The sequence below is a fragment of the Rhinopithecus bieti genome, unplaced genomic scaffold (assembly GCF_001698545.2).
Source record: "Rhinopithecus bieti isolate Rb0 unplaced genomic scaffold, ASM169854v2 scaffold_36315, whole genome shotgun sequence".
NCBI lineage: Eukaryota > Metazoa > Chordata > Mammalia > Primates > Cercopithecidae > Rhinopithecus > Rhinopithecus bieti.
In genome coordinates, this window is record NW_016815814.1 from 430,692 (window position 1) to 449,609 (window position 18,918).

The 18,918-nt window shown below is 42.8% G+C and overlaps 1 protein-coding gene across 2 annotated transcripts in view; it reads right to left on the bottom strand.

Annotated features, from left to right (window-relative positions):
* Window positions 1-3,122: 3,122 nt before the first annotated feature.
* Window positions 3,123-18,918, bottom strand: part of MXD1 (MAX dimerization protein 1) — a 28,377-nt gene continuing 12,581 nt past the window's right edge. The window contains exons 4-7 of one of the 2 annotated variants that reach the window (XR_001881772.1): window positions 10,539-10,653; window positions 8,664-8,823; window positions 7,715-7,957; window positions 5,734-5,820 (exon numbers count right to left, since the gene is read on the bottom strand). Coding sequence is in view for 1 of the 2 variants with exons in the window: in XM_017853769.1 (XP_017709258.1) it covers window positions 7,770-7,957; window positions 8,664-8,823; window positions 10,539-10,653 (463 nt within the window). In the remaining variant the exon portion in view is untranslated. Of the gene's footprint in view, window positions 7,958-8,663; window positions 8,824-10,538; window positions 10,654-18,918 lie in introns of both variants that reach the window. The other variant, XM_017853769.1, reaches the window with a different exon arrangement.

An 18,918-nucleotide genomic window follows, 5' to 3' on the forward strand; every position in this document is an offset into this window, starting at 1 on the left:
GCCTCCAGGTATCACCCAGTCCGGCCATCTGGCTGGCCAATGGGGTTGGTTGGCCTGTGCCTTTCTTTCTTTCCCTTATCCCTCAGGCCCTCCCAGGTGCCTTCTCCTCCAGGATGGCTGCTTTCTTTGAAGGCAGACATGTTTCTGACACAGAGCTCCCTGCATTGACCGTCTTCCTCACCTCTGCCCCCAGGCGAGGCCAAGAGCATCCTAGAAAAACCCCCTCCCTTTTCTCCAGGGCCTGAGTGGGCCTCTCCAGCTCCAATACCCCAGTCCACCCGCTCTGACCTGGCCTCAGGTGCATGCCCTTGGCCTCTGTGCTGGCTCTTCCTGTGGTCATCCCTTTGGATGAGATGGTTTGCCTGTCCCATTAAATCCTTAGCCTGTCTTCACCAGACATGCTGCCTTCACCCACAGCCCGGGAGGCTCCCGGAAGCTTCAACCAGTTAGAGCCTGCCCTGCCGTCTTCCTGAAAGGGGGTTAGTCACTCTGTCCCAACATAAAGCTTCCCTTTCCTCTGGGCAACATGTTCAACCCAGCTAGCAGCCAGCAGCCACATCTACTTCATCCAGTCCCACAAAGAAACTCACAGAGGCAATGACTCCAGAATTCTGCATGGAACAGAGTGGGCAGGGAGCTGCCTTGCCACCTGGTTTGGCCTGAGCCCTGAGCAATACTGCCTGCAGAGACCCTGCCTGTAGGGCCCTTGGCCACTGGAAGCCGAATGTCCTTTCCTTTCATATATATTTTTAAATAATTCCAACTTTTGTTTTAGATTCAGGGGGTGCATGTGCAGGTTACAAGGGTTTGTTTTTTTAGTTTTTTGAGACAGGGTCTTGCTCTGTCACCCAGGCTGAAGTGCAGTGGTACAATCATAGCTCACAGGAGCCTTGACCTCCTGGGCTCCCATCCTCCCATCTCAGCCTCCAGAGTAGCTGGGACTACAGGCCTAAGTATCCTTTATTGATGGGAAGGCCTAAGTGGGCAATGGGCCTTCCATAGTCTCTTGGCAGAGAGCCTTGGTGTGGCCCTTCTCATCTAGGTCATAGTGACATAGAAGAGGTGGACCAAAACTGCACTGGGTAACGGAGACTCCAAGGCTTAAGTAGAAGTCGTGTATGGTAAATACTGGTTGAATAAATAAGCGATGTCACAGGGTTCGCCACCAAGAAGACATGGGATAGAGAGAGTGTCTTCCTCTGAGAGCATGCTGGTTTATTCCCACCAGATCCCCAGGAGGATCAGTAGTAGGAGGTCCTTCTTCACAATAGGCACAGAGGGAAGTTAAGTTTGAGGGGAGAGCCATGGCTTAGTAATTGCATTGTGAATTCCCAGTTTTCTGCTCCACTGTCTGGAATCTAAGGTCCCCTCCATAGAAAATAGGTAGCCTCGTTCAAAGGCTTAAAAAGGAAAAGATGCTATATATGGAAGACTGATGACAATTTGGCACAGCTCTTGTAAAAATTGGGGCAAAGGAGTATGGGACTCAGCAGCCAGGCTTCCAATCCCACCCCTCACTAGCTCTGTGGGCTTGGGGGAAAATGCCTCACTTCTCTCTCCCTCAGCTTCCTCACCTGTCAAGTTTGGATAATGCTAGCGCTCCCCTCCCAGGGCCAATGTGAAGGTTCACAGAGGCAGTGGCGCACTCAGCCCTTAGCACTCAGTAAATGTGGGTTGACCCTCATTATTACATGGGCCCTTACAGCATTATAACAAGTGATATTTTTTCATCCAGCTACTGTGAACAAGTCAGGAAACTTCGGAAATAAGATTTGTCATCTTGTGGGGGAAGCTATTTTATGTGAAAGCTGTCTTTCTAATTATCCACACTTCAAAGCTTCCTCTCCACAACCACAGTAAACAAGGGATCCTGATGCTGTAGAGAATGTAGCTTTTGTTGAGGTTGTGACCAACGCACTATTAGGTGGGTTCCATCTGGAGCTTGTCTACGGTGATGGATCCTAGAATCACACATACTAAAAGGGCCCAGCTGCCACCCCTACTCTTTGGAGAAAGCAGACAAGGCAGGCCACTTTCCAAAGTAGCAGTACCAGAAAGTTCCTTTTTCATCAGCCCTGCAGGCACAATGCCAATGTAGTTAACTCATAGGGCACCATAAAAAACTTTCAAAATTTTAGGTGGTTTTAGAATAAGAAGACATTGGTCAACAAGGAGAAAGACAACTTTTCCTTCCTCTTGACTCTGAAAAAGTGCTCTCCTGGTGTAACAAAAACAGGAAGACACACTGCACTTGGCGAACTTGCCAAGATGAGGACTTGAGCGCCAGTGAGACTCACGCTGGAAAGGTGGCAGCATGAGGCAGGGGGTTTGTGTGCTGTTCTTAGATGTGTCCTCACTTTTAGGACACAGCCTGATATGGAGCGGGTGCTCAAGCCGTATTTGTTCAGTGAATGAATAAATGTATACTAACCAAATGGGTTAGTATGTAAAAGAAAGAACATCCTTAGCCAATGCCTCTCTCCTCTCAGTGAGTTGTGCAATCCACGAGGTTTTTCCTTCCACGTGCCCCAGCCTCCAGGCCACACCGCAGCCCCACGAAGCTGGGCCCTGCCTAAGCACCTGCCTCAAATGCCCTGGATGTTCTCCTTCCCAGTAATGCTCCTTTCCCAGCAAACACTCCCTCTTCCTCCAGGGCCTAGCTCGAATGCACCAACTCTGACTTCTCATGGAGCTTTACCGTACAAATTTATTCCACAACTAATTACACCGCATTAAATTGTGTGCGTATCTTTCCCAGGCTACAGGCTGCTCGAAAGATGCGGAAGTCTTGGCAGTGCTTACAGCCCCAGTGCACTGCCTGCATCATCAGAGACACCCAAAACAAAGGGCAAGTCAGCCAACAGCGAGTGAACCAGCAGGTGAAACCAGTAGGTGGGATGATGGGGCAGTGGAGAGGGTGGGACTGTGGCTAATTCTGATCAACAAATGGGCTCACTGGAGCCACACAATCTCAATCCTCATCACAGGCTCCAAGGGCTGAAAACTTTTAGCTAGTGATGTTTCCCTTAAATTAAAAGAAAAAAAGAAATCTGATGAACGCAGTTCTGCAAGGACAACCATGAAAGGGTAAACTGGGATATAAAACATCAGAAAGACCACAATTTCTTTAATAATGAAATAATTTATTATTTGTTAACGGTTGAACAATACAGTTTACATATACACAGCAAAGATTCTCTAAAACATGTAGTTTCTAAAAATGCATGTGCTAACTGTAGTAAAAAGCACCATTCTCTATGGTCTTGACACAGGATTTACATTGGCGTCATATTTACATAAAGAAACATCTGGAAACACAATAGCATGCCCTTTCATCTGCTGCTCCCCTGTCAGGCTGTATGTAGCATTAGGAAGATGGCCCCCCCAAAATGATGGTAACAGCAATATTCCAAGAGCACCAGTTCTAGGGATGGGGGTAAAGGCAAGTTTGGTTGTCAGGTAAAAGCTAAAATGAAGAATACTCCCTCAACTTGCCACCCCCCAGAGAGAAGAAATCAAAATGTAAAAATCTGGATAAATCTTAAAATTGGGTGCCTTATGATTTCTCACTTTATGATTTTGAGAGAAGGTCAGATAATCTCTTCAGCCATTCAGTAGCTGAATCTAGCAGTGCCTGTCAATTTCTTCTTTCAGAAGAATCTGAGAAAAATCATCCATGTAATATTGATAATGAAAAAAATCATGATAAATCACCTATTGCACACCCCACCCTCTAACCCAGTTATCTTTGAAAGCAAAGCATCCTACAGTCTATAGATATCAGAGGATGTAGAATGAGAAAACCACCTCATCGAAAAGGGCCTTTGGGTTGTCTTCTACCAGGAAGAGTTTTTAAATAGGAGTAGCCAGCTACTAGACACGCTAAACACGCTGCACTGGAGTCAAACATAGAAAAAGAATAGATTGACGTGCAGGAAATTGCGTTTAGCCTTTTACTACCTGATGTTCAACACTCAGGGAAGGCAAAGGGGGGCAGACAAACTTGGGGAAACAAAGAAGAAACAGAAAAGACCAGGATTTTAAAGTCTCCTGTGTGGTTCACGAAAAAATAAAAAATAAAAAAAGACCAAGACTTGGGGGAAGAAGTAGACTGTAAAGGACAATGATAGTGGTATTCTTGCCAATACAGTATGGTATAAAAACCTAAACAATAATGTGTGTGTGTGTGTGTGTGTGTGTGTGTGTGTATAGACACTTTTCAAAAATAAGTTCTCTCTTGAAAGGATGGGGAAGAGGCAAGAAGAAATAAGCCCACAAAATCCATTCTCAAGCTCTAAGATATTGCGAGACGGTTATTTTGAGCATCACAGTCCTACCTAGTTTATACTTTCTTTTTTCTTACCCCCCAGGATTTGCTCTTGGCCACTTTGGGGATGCAGAAGAGAGGCCCATAGGAAACCTAGGTCAAGGCCCCTTTGTTGCTTTTGAAAAAGTAGAGGTTAAAGGAAAATGCCCACCTTACAAAATAAACAAAACAAAAAAACACTCAAGTGGCCAACTGCAGGATGAGGGCCTACTTCATGTTCAGTTCTGAATCAACACTGAAATTATTTTCATCTTGGGTTGACCGGGAAAATCTAGGTCCTGCCTAAAAATGTGATGCATTTTGAATCACTAAACTAGCATTAGGTGTGTGACTACAGAAAGGAGCCAGCAGTTGCTATCAGCACCTTGAAGAATTCAAGATCTCTGCTTAGCAAAAGAGAACCAAAATAAAGACACCCTGGGTGCTCGGCCCACCATTCAAAGCCAACAGGGGATGGAAAGCTGTTTTCAGGATGTTACAGAAGCACACATATATATTTTCTCACTGAATGAAATTAAATTAGACTGCGTACTCTTATTTTTCCCACTTGCACTATGATGGTATCAATAAGAGTGCAGTTTAGATTTTTTTAGTTTTTTAAAATCAACTTTCACATAAAAATATGCATGTGCCTATATTTATACACGTCTATATTTACGTACAATTGTCAAAGTCTTAAAGGCTGGGGTTTATATCTTTGCCCATCCCCTCCCAACCCCAAATCCCTACTAGAAAGGTTTTCATCTTGCTTAAAAAGACAAAACAACTAAAAAGACTATAGCTCTTAGCAGTCAGGCTGGTGGATCAGTGAATGAGAGAGGATAGACTGGCAAACCAGGGCTGCCGGTCAGCAGCGGCGGGGAGGATGGGGTCGGGGATTAGCTGCCTTGGGCTGAGTTTGCTGGTCCTGAAGATTACAGTTTTGGTTAGAGAGAGAAGCCTGTCTAGCATGCTGACTCGGTCTACCTCGAGCTTTGAAAGTAATGTCTAACCCTGCTGTCAGTTTATCACAAGTGCATTAAAAATATAGAGATCTATCAAGTTCCACATTTATATGCAATCAAATTGAAAAGGACCAGACAAACAGTGCAAAGGTCAAATAATTACTGTTTTATATTGGGACAGTACATTTCAGATTTCAACCAAAAGACAAAAATGCAGTTTAACTCAAAGGCACAACAATTGAAACACAGAAAATAATGGCATCTCTTGGATGCCTTATTTCTAAATTAAACAAAGAAGTACACAAATTTTGTTCCCTTCCCTCCCCAGTGCAAGCCCACAAGCTTTTTCCAAAGTCTTGAGCTTTCGATGCTGTCCCGCATCGTGGACTTGTGAGGCGCTTGGATGTAGCAATGAAACAAAATGCTTGAGAGGTCTAGTGAATGGCATTCAAAAGGGACCTCAAAGTGCAGACATATCTTTTTCAAACATGTTACAGGCTGAGCTGGCTCTGTGAACACCATCACTCTGCTTAAAATCCAGGAAGCAGGCTTTAAAAATGCAAAAGGCATACAAGTTGTATTTCAGTGCAAATCTTTAGCTGGTTGTTGGAAAAGATTCCAAAAATTAAAAAAAAAAAAAAACCCTTTGTGTCACCTGCCCCTCCCCCCAGCCAAAGCTGAAATGAAGAAAAAACAAAGAAGAATTACAGATGACTTTGGAATCATTTAAGAATCCACTACTTCCAATTAGAACATTTAGAAAAATACATTAAAGAATCATTTTTTAAAACACATAAAAGTAATCTTGCTTTTTGAGATTGCTCTTCGGGCATAGAATGAGCTTCCGTGGGGAGTGCGTTTGAACTTTGACCTTAGCTGTGTGCGAGGTGCAGACGCTGGGGGAGCTTCAGGCTGTGGTGTGCGAGTGACCGCAGGCCAGCAGGCGCGCGGGGGAGTGGCTGCCCACTGCCGAGTCAGCCATTGAGCCCTTAGGTCGCAGTGCGTCCATGGATTTTAGGAATGTTCTCATCACTTTGTGACACACTCTGCTTCAGCATCACAGATTTTACAAATGGTTCAAATTCAATGAAAAAGATTTGCCAGAGGCTGAAAACATCAAGACCTCAAAATATGAATGCAAAATATTCAGGGGAATGAACTAATTTTGTAGATACCTACATACAAAGTTTCTAGAACATCTATAAAAGCACAAAGTCATAAGAATTTATTTTCCATTACATTAGTTTATATAAAATGAATAAATAGTATTTATAGATTTAATGTGTCTTATGTACATATACATGTGCTCTGTTTTAGCTTAAATAAAAATGCTACAAAGTCGGAGATCACTTAAGGGAGAAATCATAACCAAAAAGAAAAATCAGCCTTTTAAACTATCAACCCAAAAGCCTCCATAAAGAAGTTTCTGGGTGTGTCCAAAAATAATCAATAAGGAAAGGAGTTCTAGTAACGGTGTACCATCCTCTCCTGTTCACCTGCAACAGAGCAGAAACGTGGACTTTTTCTTTCACTGATAATGGCTACTAGCTCTGCTAGTGCCATAGCTCAGTTATTGCTGAAAGTTCAATAGGAAAATAGATTATAATTGGACCAAATGTCACTTATTTGGGGGGAAAAAAAAGGATAATCACTTTGTGTTAAGTGGGAAATGGAGATCTCATTTATCTCTGAGGTAGGAAAAAAAAACGTTCCAGAGACAAGTAGCATTAACAAAGTTGGAGGGGAGAATGTGCCTCGAGATAGCAGAACACAACGAGGTCCCAAGAACATCGCACAAAAATAGATTGTACCGTTTTGTTTGTGAGAACAAACAATTTGGAACTTTGATGAGCTGTGCAACCCCAAAGACACACTATCACGGTGTCCATTTTAAAGTGAGAAATACTGCTCCCATCCACACGCAGTGCGTCGGGGGAATGAGCGTGCGCAGTGTGAAGGGCGTGTTTTCTAGAGGTATTCCTGACTTCCTCACTGGTGGTGAGGTCCATGGTTAAGTGCTCTTAAATGCCGCTTTCAAAGCTTACTTTGGAGTTCTGAGATCAGGATCTCCATTTCAAAAGTTTGTTTCCTTCAGTTTCCTAAGTACAAGACACACTTGGACGTTCCTCCTAGGCAAGTAACATAGTAAGCCAGAAAACTGGAAGAAAGGTCTGGGAGAGGACACGAGGAGAGCAAAGAGGGGGACTGCTGAGATGTGGACATTGCTTACTCGGTCTAAGAATTCTTGGATGCTTCAAATTGATTGGAATGTATAGTCTCTCAGAGACAAATTTTTATGGCGAGTAAAAGAGAAGCTAGTGGATGCAATCAGAAGCCCACAATCCTAAGCACTTCCTTGAAAACAGTTACAAAGCTGATTTTGCTCAACGTGGGACACTGCAGTTTACGTGCAAGGGAGTTGTGGGCAGGTCCAATACGTTACCTAATCAGAACCAACAGGGAGAACCTTCAAGGAGGCAGCCACAGTGTCCACTCTCTTAGAGACCAAGACATGCCTTGTGACTGTCCTGCAGCTTTATTCTCTTGATGCTGGCGCTGGAATAGCCCTCATCACTGCCGAGGCTCTGCATGCTGCCCTGCTCGTCAGAGTCGCTCACGCTGCTGCTGCTCCAGTCCAGATCACCCGTGAGATAGTCCGTGCTCTCCACGTCAACGTCGATTTCTTCTGCAGGGAGGACAAGAGAGAAGAACACTGATGAAAGTGCTCTGCAGAAAACTCAGGCGCAGTGGCTCATGCTTGTAATCCCAGCACTTTGGGAGGTTGAGGCGGGTGGATCACTTGAGGTTAGGAGTTTGAGACCAGCTGGGCCACCATGGTGAAACCCCGTTTCTACTAATACAAAAATTTGGCCGGGCGTGATGGCTCACGCCTGTAATCCCAGCACTTTGGGAGGCCAAGGTGGGTGGATTACTTGAGGTCACGAGTTTGAGACCAGCCTGGCCAACATGGTGAAACCCTCATCTCTACAAAAATACAAAAGTTAGCCAGGCATTGTGGTGTGTGCCTGTAATCCCAGCTGCTTGGGAGGCTGAGGCAGTGGAATCACTTGAACCCGGGAGGCAGAGGTTGCAGTGAGCCAAGATCACACCACTGCATTCCAGCCTGGGTGACAGAGCAAGATTCTGTCTCAAAACAAAACAAAACAAAACAAACTCAGGCTGAAAACCAACCCCAATCAAACCCTTCTGTGGGTTGTCACCTAACTGTTAGCAGGGAGGAGGAACCTGTCACTGGAGGTCACACTGTTCAACTTCTCTACATCATACCCAATGTCTTAGTTCTTCTTACACTCTGCCTCCTGTCCGCAGCACTGAACCCCTGCTCTGGAAGTGGGAGAGGACAAGGAAGACAGGAGGAGAGAGGGGCTCACCCCTGTCGGAGTCGGAGCGCTCCGAGGAGACGGTGGAGCCGATGCTGTCCATCCGGATCCTCTCAATGCCCAGTTTCTCCAGTTGCCTCTTCAGGTGCCGCTGCTCTCGCTGAAGCTGGTCTATTTGGTGAATGGCTTTTCTGTCACAATCTTCAAGTTTCTGCAAGTCAAAGGGGTAGTTGTTGGGCCCCACAAGGAGATTTCTAAATGGTCAATGCCCCCCGCGTCTTCCTTTCTAGTAGTAGAATGTGCCAAACTTCTTCAGACGCCTTCTGGTGCCACTCGTCAAGCTTCTCCCTGAGACAGAAGTCGACTGGCCAGTGACTCCTGGCTTCGTCTGACTCTTCAGCATCGCCAGTGCTGGGGGTACTTGTCCTGTCACAGGGATTCTGGGACACATGGTGGCACCCTGGTAGCCCTCAGTTTTAGTATCAAAAAGACTGCAGGCAGCAGCCCCCAACCTGATCTCCCTTGTTTGTAGCGATCCTCTGAACACCTGATCTCTCAACTAGAAAACTGCACGTGATGGGAGCTTAAGAAACATGCTTCCATTTAAAACTATGTTTATTCAAGTACATGTCCCAATTACATAAGCACTTTTTTGGGTCATGCCAAATCTCAATTAACTTCTGTTTGTTAGCAGGAAATAACAGTCCCTTTTGATGTCCTGATTCTAATTTGTCCAACAGAAGACTTTAGAAAACACATTTCCATATAACACTCATTTTTACAAATCTGCCCCCTAGCTTCTCATATTCTTCAGATAATTAAGAAGATTGTTTAATTGTAGCTGTTTTGCTTTAAATAGAGGTTTTCTCCCAGAATTGTCATGAATGTAGGCTACTAACCATAATTAAAGTAACATTTGTCCAACTATAATATGATTATACGAACATGCTAAACAGGCATTTTGGCTCTGCAGACTTTGAATCCAACTCCCCTTACCCTTTGCTATTCAGGCAGCATAGAAAGTGTCAACTCTGTGCCCAACACCCTGGGAGGTGCTGGGGCTGCGAGGTGAGCACAAAGATCCAGTCCCCTGCCTCGTGGAGAATACAGTCTAAGGACTGAGACAACCCAGTGGTCACACAAACCACTGTCAAATGTCACTTATGACAGGGCTAAGAGATACCCAGTGCCTGGACCACCTGTCACAGGAAGGAGGTCACTGAGTCGGGAAAGTCAGCGAAGGATTCTCTGAGCTAGAGAGACTTGCACTGCGATCTGAAGAATAAGTAGAAGGGAACAGCATGGACAAAGGCCCTAAAGTAAGACAATATGACAATGCCAGGGACTGGAAGAAGAGCTGGAGAAAGGGGAATTGGGGTACAAGATGGTGCTGCAGAGGCAGGTGAGGACCAGGCAAGGCAGAGCCTGGGGCAGGCCAGGTGACAGAGCTTGTCCTAAGCCACAGAAGAATTTTAAACAAGGTCACATGTTGATTTGCACCTTGAAAGGACTGTTCTCAGGAAGCATGGAAAGCAGACGGGAGGGACCCAGAGGGATACAGGGAGACCTCTGAGGATTTTATTGCAGTAGACAGTGGGGATGAAGATGGAAGTAGACCAGGCTGTAAAATATTTAGGCCTTGGAGATGGCCTAGATATATGTTTAAGGAGCAGGAGCTATCAAGGACTCCTGAGTTACTGGCTTGTACAACGGGATGGAGAGAGTTGGATGGACCATTTAACCTCTGGTGCATGGGAGTGAGAAACACTCAGCTAGGTTTTTAACATGTTGCATTTGAGGTACCTGTGATTCATCCAATAGCCAGACTGGAGGAGTTCAGGGGAGAGGACTGTCCTGGAGATATAACAACAGACAAACCCTCACTGAACAGGTAAGGATAAAGCAGCATCCCAACAATACACTTACCTTTATGTGCAATTTGGCTTTTGTTAATAAACTCAACGTAGTGTGTCGACTTGATTCGGGTCCAAGTGGCACCAGCCCCTTCAGCTTCTCCAGGCACAAGCGAAGATGAGCCCGTCTATGAAAACAAGACCACGGTAGCATCTGAGAGTTTCACAGTGGGCCAGAAGCACCCCAGGCAGAATGAGTTCTAAAAGAGTGTGAAGTTGCCCAGGCCTTGCTATGGCAAATGCTACCAATGACCTCTTGCTGAATAAACATATTTTGAACCAGACAATTCTGGTGAAAACCAATGAGAAGCAAAATCCAAGGTTTTCAAAGCTAAGTCTGTTGATAATACAAGCGTTGGGGTAGGGAATAATATCTGCTATTATATGGTCATTCACATGTGTAAATACTATATACAGCAATGATCCCTGATTCACGATGGTTCAACTTACAATTTTTTTAAATTTATAATGAGTTTATTGAAGTATTCAATGCATATTAGACTTGGGATGTTTTTTATTTATGATGGGCTTCTTGAGACATAACCCCATCATAAGTCAAGGAGCATATATATCTGTGGAGTTATTTGTTGAAGCTTTATTTGTAATAGCAAAGATTGAAACAACCCAAATGACCAGCCAGGAGGGAACTGGTTAAATAAATTATGCTACATCCACACCGTGAAGTACTATGTAGCTATCAAAAAGAATGAGAATGTGCTTTCTGTCCTATTAGGAAAGATTTTCCAGATATATTGTGAAGTGGAGAAAAGCAAGATTCCAAACTGTGAGTATACCATGCTATCTTAAAGGCGGAGGAAAACAAGAATCTATATTCATGTTTTCTTGTATGTAGACAAACTCTGGAACGACACATAAGAAACTGGCTAGGCAGGGAGAAGGCAAGGAACAGTCAGACAGAGACAAGGAAGGAAGCGAGGGGGGATTTTACTGAGTCATTTTTTATACTTTTTGTTCTTGGAGTATGTCAGACTGATGCAACAGCACGGAGTGGGAGAGGGAAAAGAGCTAGATGAAGAAGCAGACATGAGAACTGACTGAAGAGAGAGCACGAGAGTTGCTCCAATTTAGAAATTTACATTTCCTTGAAATGGTTTGTGCTTTATTCTAGAACCTGGAAGATTCGTGAATGTAAGAAACAGCCGAGATTTGGGGTTTTTGCTTAAGCTTACCACCTCCTTAAAGCCTTCCCAAGCCATCCTAGCTCACAGTGATTCCTCCATTTTCTGAGCACCACTTGTTTATACTACTCACTGGGAAGTTCACTGTACTGCCTGAATTGTTTTGTAATTGTTACTTAACGATTCACTGCAGTCTCCTTAGAAAGTCAGGACTGCAGCTTAATCATTGCTGTGCTGCCACAGTGCCTCAAACACACATGTGCTTAGTAAGTGTTTGCTGAATGGATTATGTCATCTATTCAACTAGACTTTAAGCTTCTAGAGGACAGAGTCCATCTCTACTGCATCTTTGCACCTTCAGCAGTGCTCAGAGTCTTCAGGTTTTAGATAACATTCATTGCCCACACACAACCTACTTGGAGCAGAGCTCCCTGGAGTCTAGGAGGCTACCCTCCAGCTGAATTGGGAAACAATGCAATGCCTTATAGGTTTGCCGTTTTTCCTCTTAAGAATTGTACTGGAATAGCAAAAGTTGAAATGTAGATCAAAAAAAGGAAATGGCTTCAGAAAGCTATAGGACAGGTGAATATGCATGATATTAATGTACGAAGTCAATTCACACTCTCCAGGGAGACTTCAGGATGTTCCCCCAAGACAGGTCTAGTAAGCGAGGCATTAGACTTCCTTCCTTCTGAGCCTCCTGCCTCCTCTAGGTCATGAGGAAGTAGTCCTGAACTCTCCAAGGGCACTCTAAGGTTTGGCAAGCTTGGGGAGTACAGCATTCATTTCTGAGCTAGGAAGAGGTAATGGGACAAGGGCTTTACTATTTTGTAAGTCTTTCACTTGTTCTGAAAACCTGTCCATGTGGCAGAGTCATAGCAAAGACTCACGTTACAGGTTTGCTCCTCCCACTACTGAAAGAGGTGGGGACGGGGAGGGGAAGGGAAGAAAACTTGTATGTAAAACATACTTGTTAATCTTGGATAATATTCTTCAACAAGAGCCATGAAAATAGATGTTATTAGAAACACTATGGGAAAGTATAATTTATACATTTATAAAACAAGAGCCATGAAAATAGATGTTATTAGAAACACTATGAGAAAGTATAATTTATACATTTATAAATTTGTCTAATTTGTTTCTTGTCATAAAACTTATAGACTAATTTTCTTTTTCTTTTTCTATTTTTGAGACGGAGTTCTCGCTATTGTTGCCCAGGCTGGAGTACAGTGGCGTGATCTCAGCTCACGGCAACCTCTGCCTCCCAGGCTCAACAGATTCTCCTGCCTCAGCCTCCTGAGTAGCTGGGATTACAGGCGCCGGCCACCACGTCCGGCTAATTTTTGTATTTTTAGTAGAGATGGGGTTTCACCATGTTGGCCAGGCTGGTGTCGAACTCCTGACCTCAAGCGATGACCTGCCTCAGCCTCCCAAAGTGCTGGCATTACTGGTGTGAGCTAATTTTCAAATTAGAAGAAAAGTTCAAAATTAAAATTATATTTGGATATTTTTCAGTCAGCTTGTTATTTGCAAAGACTGCATGATTCAGTCTGCATGATTGTCATTATTAGTATTTTTATGATGTTGGTTTATATGCAGATATGAGTGTGTGAATTTTTTTAGGAAGTTTGTTCACTGATAAAAATATAATAAAGTCATCTTTTGAAGCATTGTCATTTCTAGCCTTATAGGAGTCTTGCCCAGAAAGTGCAATTTTCACTACCTAAATGTGGGTTTCCAAAGAACACTCCTAGTTGTGAAACTAGAAATAAGCCATTTGACTAATTCCAGCTGAGGCTAATACTTGTTCATTCAGTGTTTTCTGGCCTAGTTCTACAAAAATAGGACCTAGAATTCTTTCTGGATTTTTGCAGAGACCCAAAGCCAACTCTGTCTTTGGCAGGGTCTGCCTTGGCCTTCTCTGGCGCCTCACAGCTGCAGCCTGATGGCTGCCCCCTGCCCACATGCCACTGCCTGCAGACATCCCCACACTGGTGCCCAGGCCAACCACAGGAGAGCAATGAAATATATTAAGTAGACTCAGTTCCATCATATAGTAGTGAAATCCAATCCCCAAACCAAAAAAAGCAAACAGACCCCTCTGTTACATACAGCTCCTATCAAGGCTCTCCAACCCTGACACACACACAGACACACAAACAGACACACATATAGACACACAAACTCCTGGGATCTAGAATCCCTCTGCCAGCCCTAAGTACCCACGGAGCTCCCAGATCCAAAACAAGCAGAACAAACACCCATCTCAGCATTCTCTTCTCAGTTCTGACTACTTCCCTGCCCTGCTGTCCCATTTTAAACAAGGTCAAACTCCCGTTTGGGGAACTAGCAGGGGTTTTGCTATATATCCTTAATAGGAAGCCACCCAACACCTCAATCTGACCCCTGCAGTTGGCTCTCCTCCGATCACATCTTCTTCAGACAGTCTTCACTCTGTTGCCAAGAGCTACCTCCCAGCTTCCTGGCTGCCTCTTCCTTTAGCACTGATCCATACTGCTTTGTACTTAGGTCATGAACTTTAACAAACTTCACCTTCTGACTCTTCAGAAATATAACTTTAATTATTCTGAATAGGCTGATATACCTTTGGTCTACAGCGGTATAAAGAAACCAATCTTTGAACTATAATAAGTCATGCTCCCAAGCAAGTATGGCCTATAACTAGTAATAACGAATTTAGATACAACTATAGATTCTCCTCAGTAAGTTTTAAGTATCCCAAATTTTATTGATTTTTATTTTAAAATTTTAAAAATATTCTGACTCTTTTAGTCACTATGCAACCAAACATTAATGCAGTGATTAAGAGTAAATGCCTGGAGAAATGTGGTACATATACATAATGGAGCAATATTCAGCCATAAAAAGAATGGGATCCTGTCATTTGCAACAACATGGATAGAATTGGAGATCATTAGGTTAAGTGAAATAAGCCAGGCACAGAAAGACAAACATTGCATATTTTCACTTATTTGTTGGATGTAAAAATCAAAGCAATTGAACTCAAGACTTAGAGAGTAGGAGGGTTACCAGAAGCTGGGAAAGGTAGTGGAGGTGGACAGGAGATGGGGATGGTTAATGGGTTAAAAAAAAAAAAAAAGCTTGAAAGAATGAATAACACCTAGTATTTGATAGCACAACAGGGTAACTATAGTCAAAATAATTTAATTGTATATTTTTAAATAATTGGAAGAGTAGAACTGGATGGTTTGTAACACAAAGGATAAATGCTTGAGGGGATGAACACTACATTTTATGTGATGTGGTTATTATGCACTGCATGCCTGTATCAAACAGCTCATGCACCCCATAAATATACACACCTACCACATAGCCACAAAAATTAAAAATTAGTATTAAAAAACCAGTAAATGTTTGAGATCCTGGCTCTGCCACTTACTCCCTGTGTGACCTTGAGCAAATTACTTAACTCTGTGTAGCCTCAGTTTCCTTATCAGTAGAAAGAGAGTGACAAGCGCCTCCCTGGGAGGGCCGCCGTGGGTACTGACTGAGACAAGGTATGGAAGCCCCTGGGTCAGGGTCTGACAGGGAGTACTCTGTATGTGGTAGCAGTTATCCTTTCAATCCTAGCTTCCTCTGTAGAAGGAGATTTACTGTGAGCAAACACAGATAATAATGGCCCTATAATATTCCTTTTATAATCAATAGGAACTCAAAAATGTCTCACTAGGCAGACAGAGGCTATCTGGCAAAATCCACTTTTCTGAACACTTCCTTGAAGAAAATGGACATCTTTTGTCATTAAAATAATTAATGGAAAATCTAATCCATTTTCTAAAATGCTTATGCTAAAAGTACTATTTCTTTACATTTACAAAATTAGCAAGGGTTTTATAAAGTCAATGAATGCAAAATAAAAGATTCCTTTATTTCCTATTCACATCATGGAGAGGCAGGGGTAGAAAGGATTCCAAGGTTGGGAGAGAGGCAGCTGCCTCACTTCTGCTTGCTGCAGGAGAAAGCATTCTGAAGAGCCTGGGCCTGCCTCCTTGATCTCTACTGCAAGGGCCAAAGGAAAATAAAAATAGAGGCAAATACGTATTGACTTGCGAAGTCCAAGCACACAGATCTTAAAACATCTCACGTGCAATAGCAAGAAGAAAGTATAACATACTGAGGAGCTAATTTAAAACAGGTTGGGAAGGATCTATGAGAAGAAAACTATAAAACTTTCTGTTGAAAGACACAAGAATATTTGAGTAAACGAAAAAAATAGCAGATTCCTGGATATGAACCCTCCAAACAAAAAATGTCAATGTTCCTCAAGTTTGTTTACAAATTTAACACAATTCCAAGAAAAAAACTCCCAACAGTGTTCTTTTTAATGCTGGGACTACACTTCATCTAGAAGAATAGATGTGTGAGACACTGCCAAAATTTTTGAAAAAGAAGAATAATGAGGAAGAATGTGCTGTACCAGATATTAAATTGTATTATAAAGCTTCAATAATTAAAAACAGTGTAGTACTAATACAGGAATAGGCAGACAAATCAAGTGAACAGGATAGAAATCCCCAGAAACAGACCTAAGAATAGACAGGAATTTAGCACATAAAGGAGATAACGCCATAAATCCTTGGGGAAAGAATGGATTACTCAGAAAATGGCAAGAGTGAGGAGGTTAACATCAAAATAAATTCCAAACAGATTAAAGATTTAAATATAAAATATATTCAGATACCACATATTTCTGTTGTTAGTCTTCCTTAACTCTTGCCAGCCATGAATTACGGAAAGTAAATATCCAAGTGAAGGAAGTTATTAATGAAGAAGGTGCCGAGCTGTCTGAGGCACCAGCTCCTACCAGAGCTTTGGCACTGATAGAAGGCACCTGGGCTAACCTGCGTGTCTCAGACAATTCTGACGGTAGCTCTTCACAGACCATGCTTCCTTGATTCTATCTATGAATCTCTCTCAGGCTAGTAGATCTGCAAATTGGGGAATAGATTCAACAGAGTAGGATTATTAGGTAGATGGTGCTATCTGTAGATAGTGCCTCCTGTACTTACTTAATATACTATCCTTAAAGTTCTTCCTGACTTGGATGTAATCAAGACCAGAAGTGGTACCAAATGAGGGGTGTGTGGGTATGTGTGTGTGTGTTTGAGGGAAGCACTGTTATCTGTGATTACTTCTCTTTATTGAAAGTGTAACAGGCTGGGCCGGGCGCGGTGGCTTACGCCTGTAATCCCATCACTTTGGGAGGCCGAGGTGGGTGGATCACTTGAGGCCAGGAGTTCGAGACCAGCCTGGGCAATATGGCAAAACCCCATTTCTACTAACAACACAAAAATTAGCCAGGTGTGGTGGCGCACATCTGTAATCCCAGCTACTTAGGAGGTTGAGGTACGATAATCGTTTGAACCTGGGAGTCAGAGGTTGCAGTGAGCTGAGATTGTGCCACTGCACTCCAGCCTGGCGACGGAGCAAGACTCTGTCTCAAAAAAAGAAAAAAAAAACTATTATGTTATGTTCTGCTGCTTTCTTAGGTCCCAGGCTATATTTTCTTTTTTTTTTTTTCTGCATTGTCAACCAGGCTGGAGTGTACTGGTGCCATCACAGTTCACTGTAGCCTCAACTTCATAGACTCAAGCAATCCTCCCACCTCAGCCTCCTGAGGAGCTGGGACTACAGGTGCACGCCACCACGCCCAACTAATTAATTAATTATTTTTTTTTTGGTACAGATGGGTCTCGCTATGTTGCCCAGGCTGGTCCTGAATTCCTGGGCTCAACTGATCCTCCCACCTTGGCCTCCTAAAGTGCTGGGATTACAGGTGTGAGCCAGTGCCCCCAGCTAGTCTTGGGATACAATATTAAGTAAGATCAAGTCCCTGCCTTTGAGGTAATTAAAATTTAGTTGGAGTGCTCAAACATGTAGATGAATTATTGCAGAATGATTTGTAGGAGCTACATTCAAACCCTGACAGATATCAGCTCCCACCTAAAGTTATAGAATGGGCTCCCCTTTGTTCTTACCAAACATGTTCTTTCTTTTTCCTCACCCTCAAACATCCCATTTGACTTAACTTATTTCCAAGTTTTCATAGCCTATCATAACTTTCTTTTCCTTTCCAAATAGATCACCCTAAACAGGGTAGCCTATTTTGAGGTTTCACCATTTTATCACCTATCTCAGTGTGGACACAGACTTATCCAATTAAATACCATCTTAAATCCTATAAGATAATTGGAGGTTGAACAAAAATTTTAGATATGGGTATGTATGAGCTGTATAATAAGGAAAAGAAGGTATTTAGTAAAAAATAAGAAGGAACAAGTCTTATTAATGGGACTCGTAAAATTAATCCCTTAAAGTGTCAAGGGTCACAAGAGATTCTGCATTGAGAACAAAGCCCTACCAGGTGAAGATGACAAGTCATGCTTTAAAAAGGGAAAAAATACTTTCCTTCTTTTTCTAAAATGATCCCTTTATAAACAATTGCCAAGTGCATCATTATTACCAACTTAATTGGAACCCTAAAAGGTTTTGAAGATTTCTCACAGTTGTGTTGATAAATCTTTGTAGAAAATACAAAGATATTAACATACTCAGTGAATAATACATAAATAGCAGTTCACAGTGGCTACATTTTGGAGAGATAAGATCACTTCTTTAAAGTATAAAATACATAAGTACACCTCATTAATATTTCCTTTTTAGAGCCTAATTTTCAAATGCAACATATATATTATAATCATACTTGTTGGCTCTATCCCACTGTTTGACTATTAATGCCTATGACAAAAAGTCAGGGAGTAGCCCCAGAGTTCCAGGTAGGAGACTGGAAATTGGTCAAATGACCAGCGTGTCTCTCTCCTCCAAGTCTTGCCAAAGGCAGGTGTCATCTACTCAAAGGTTATAGTACAAGAAAGATGATTCTTGTGGTACAAATGTGAGTTCTTCTCCAGACCATCAGTATAGACTGGATTTATACACTGATCCCTGTGTCTCTCCTTCGTAATAACCTTACCCCATGTTGCAACAAACATGGACTTGTTACAACATCCCAGAGTGAAATCTGAATGTGGTCAAGAAAGTTCAGAAATAATAAGAGTGATGCAACACATACCACAACTCAGGCCCAGCGCAAAAGTCAGGCCCCAGCCCTTCCGATATAAGGGACTTGGTCATTTGAAAAATCAAAATCCAAAAGGAACAACTACAGGGACCTGTAATCAATTAGAATATTCCTCCAGAAGAGACCTG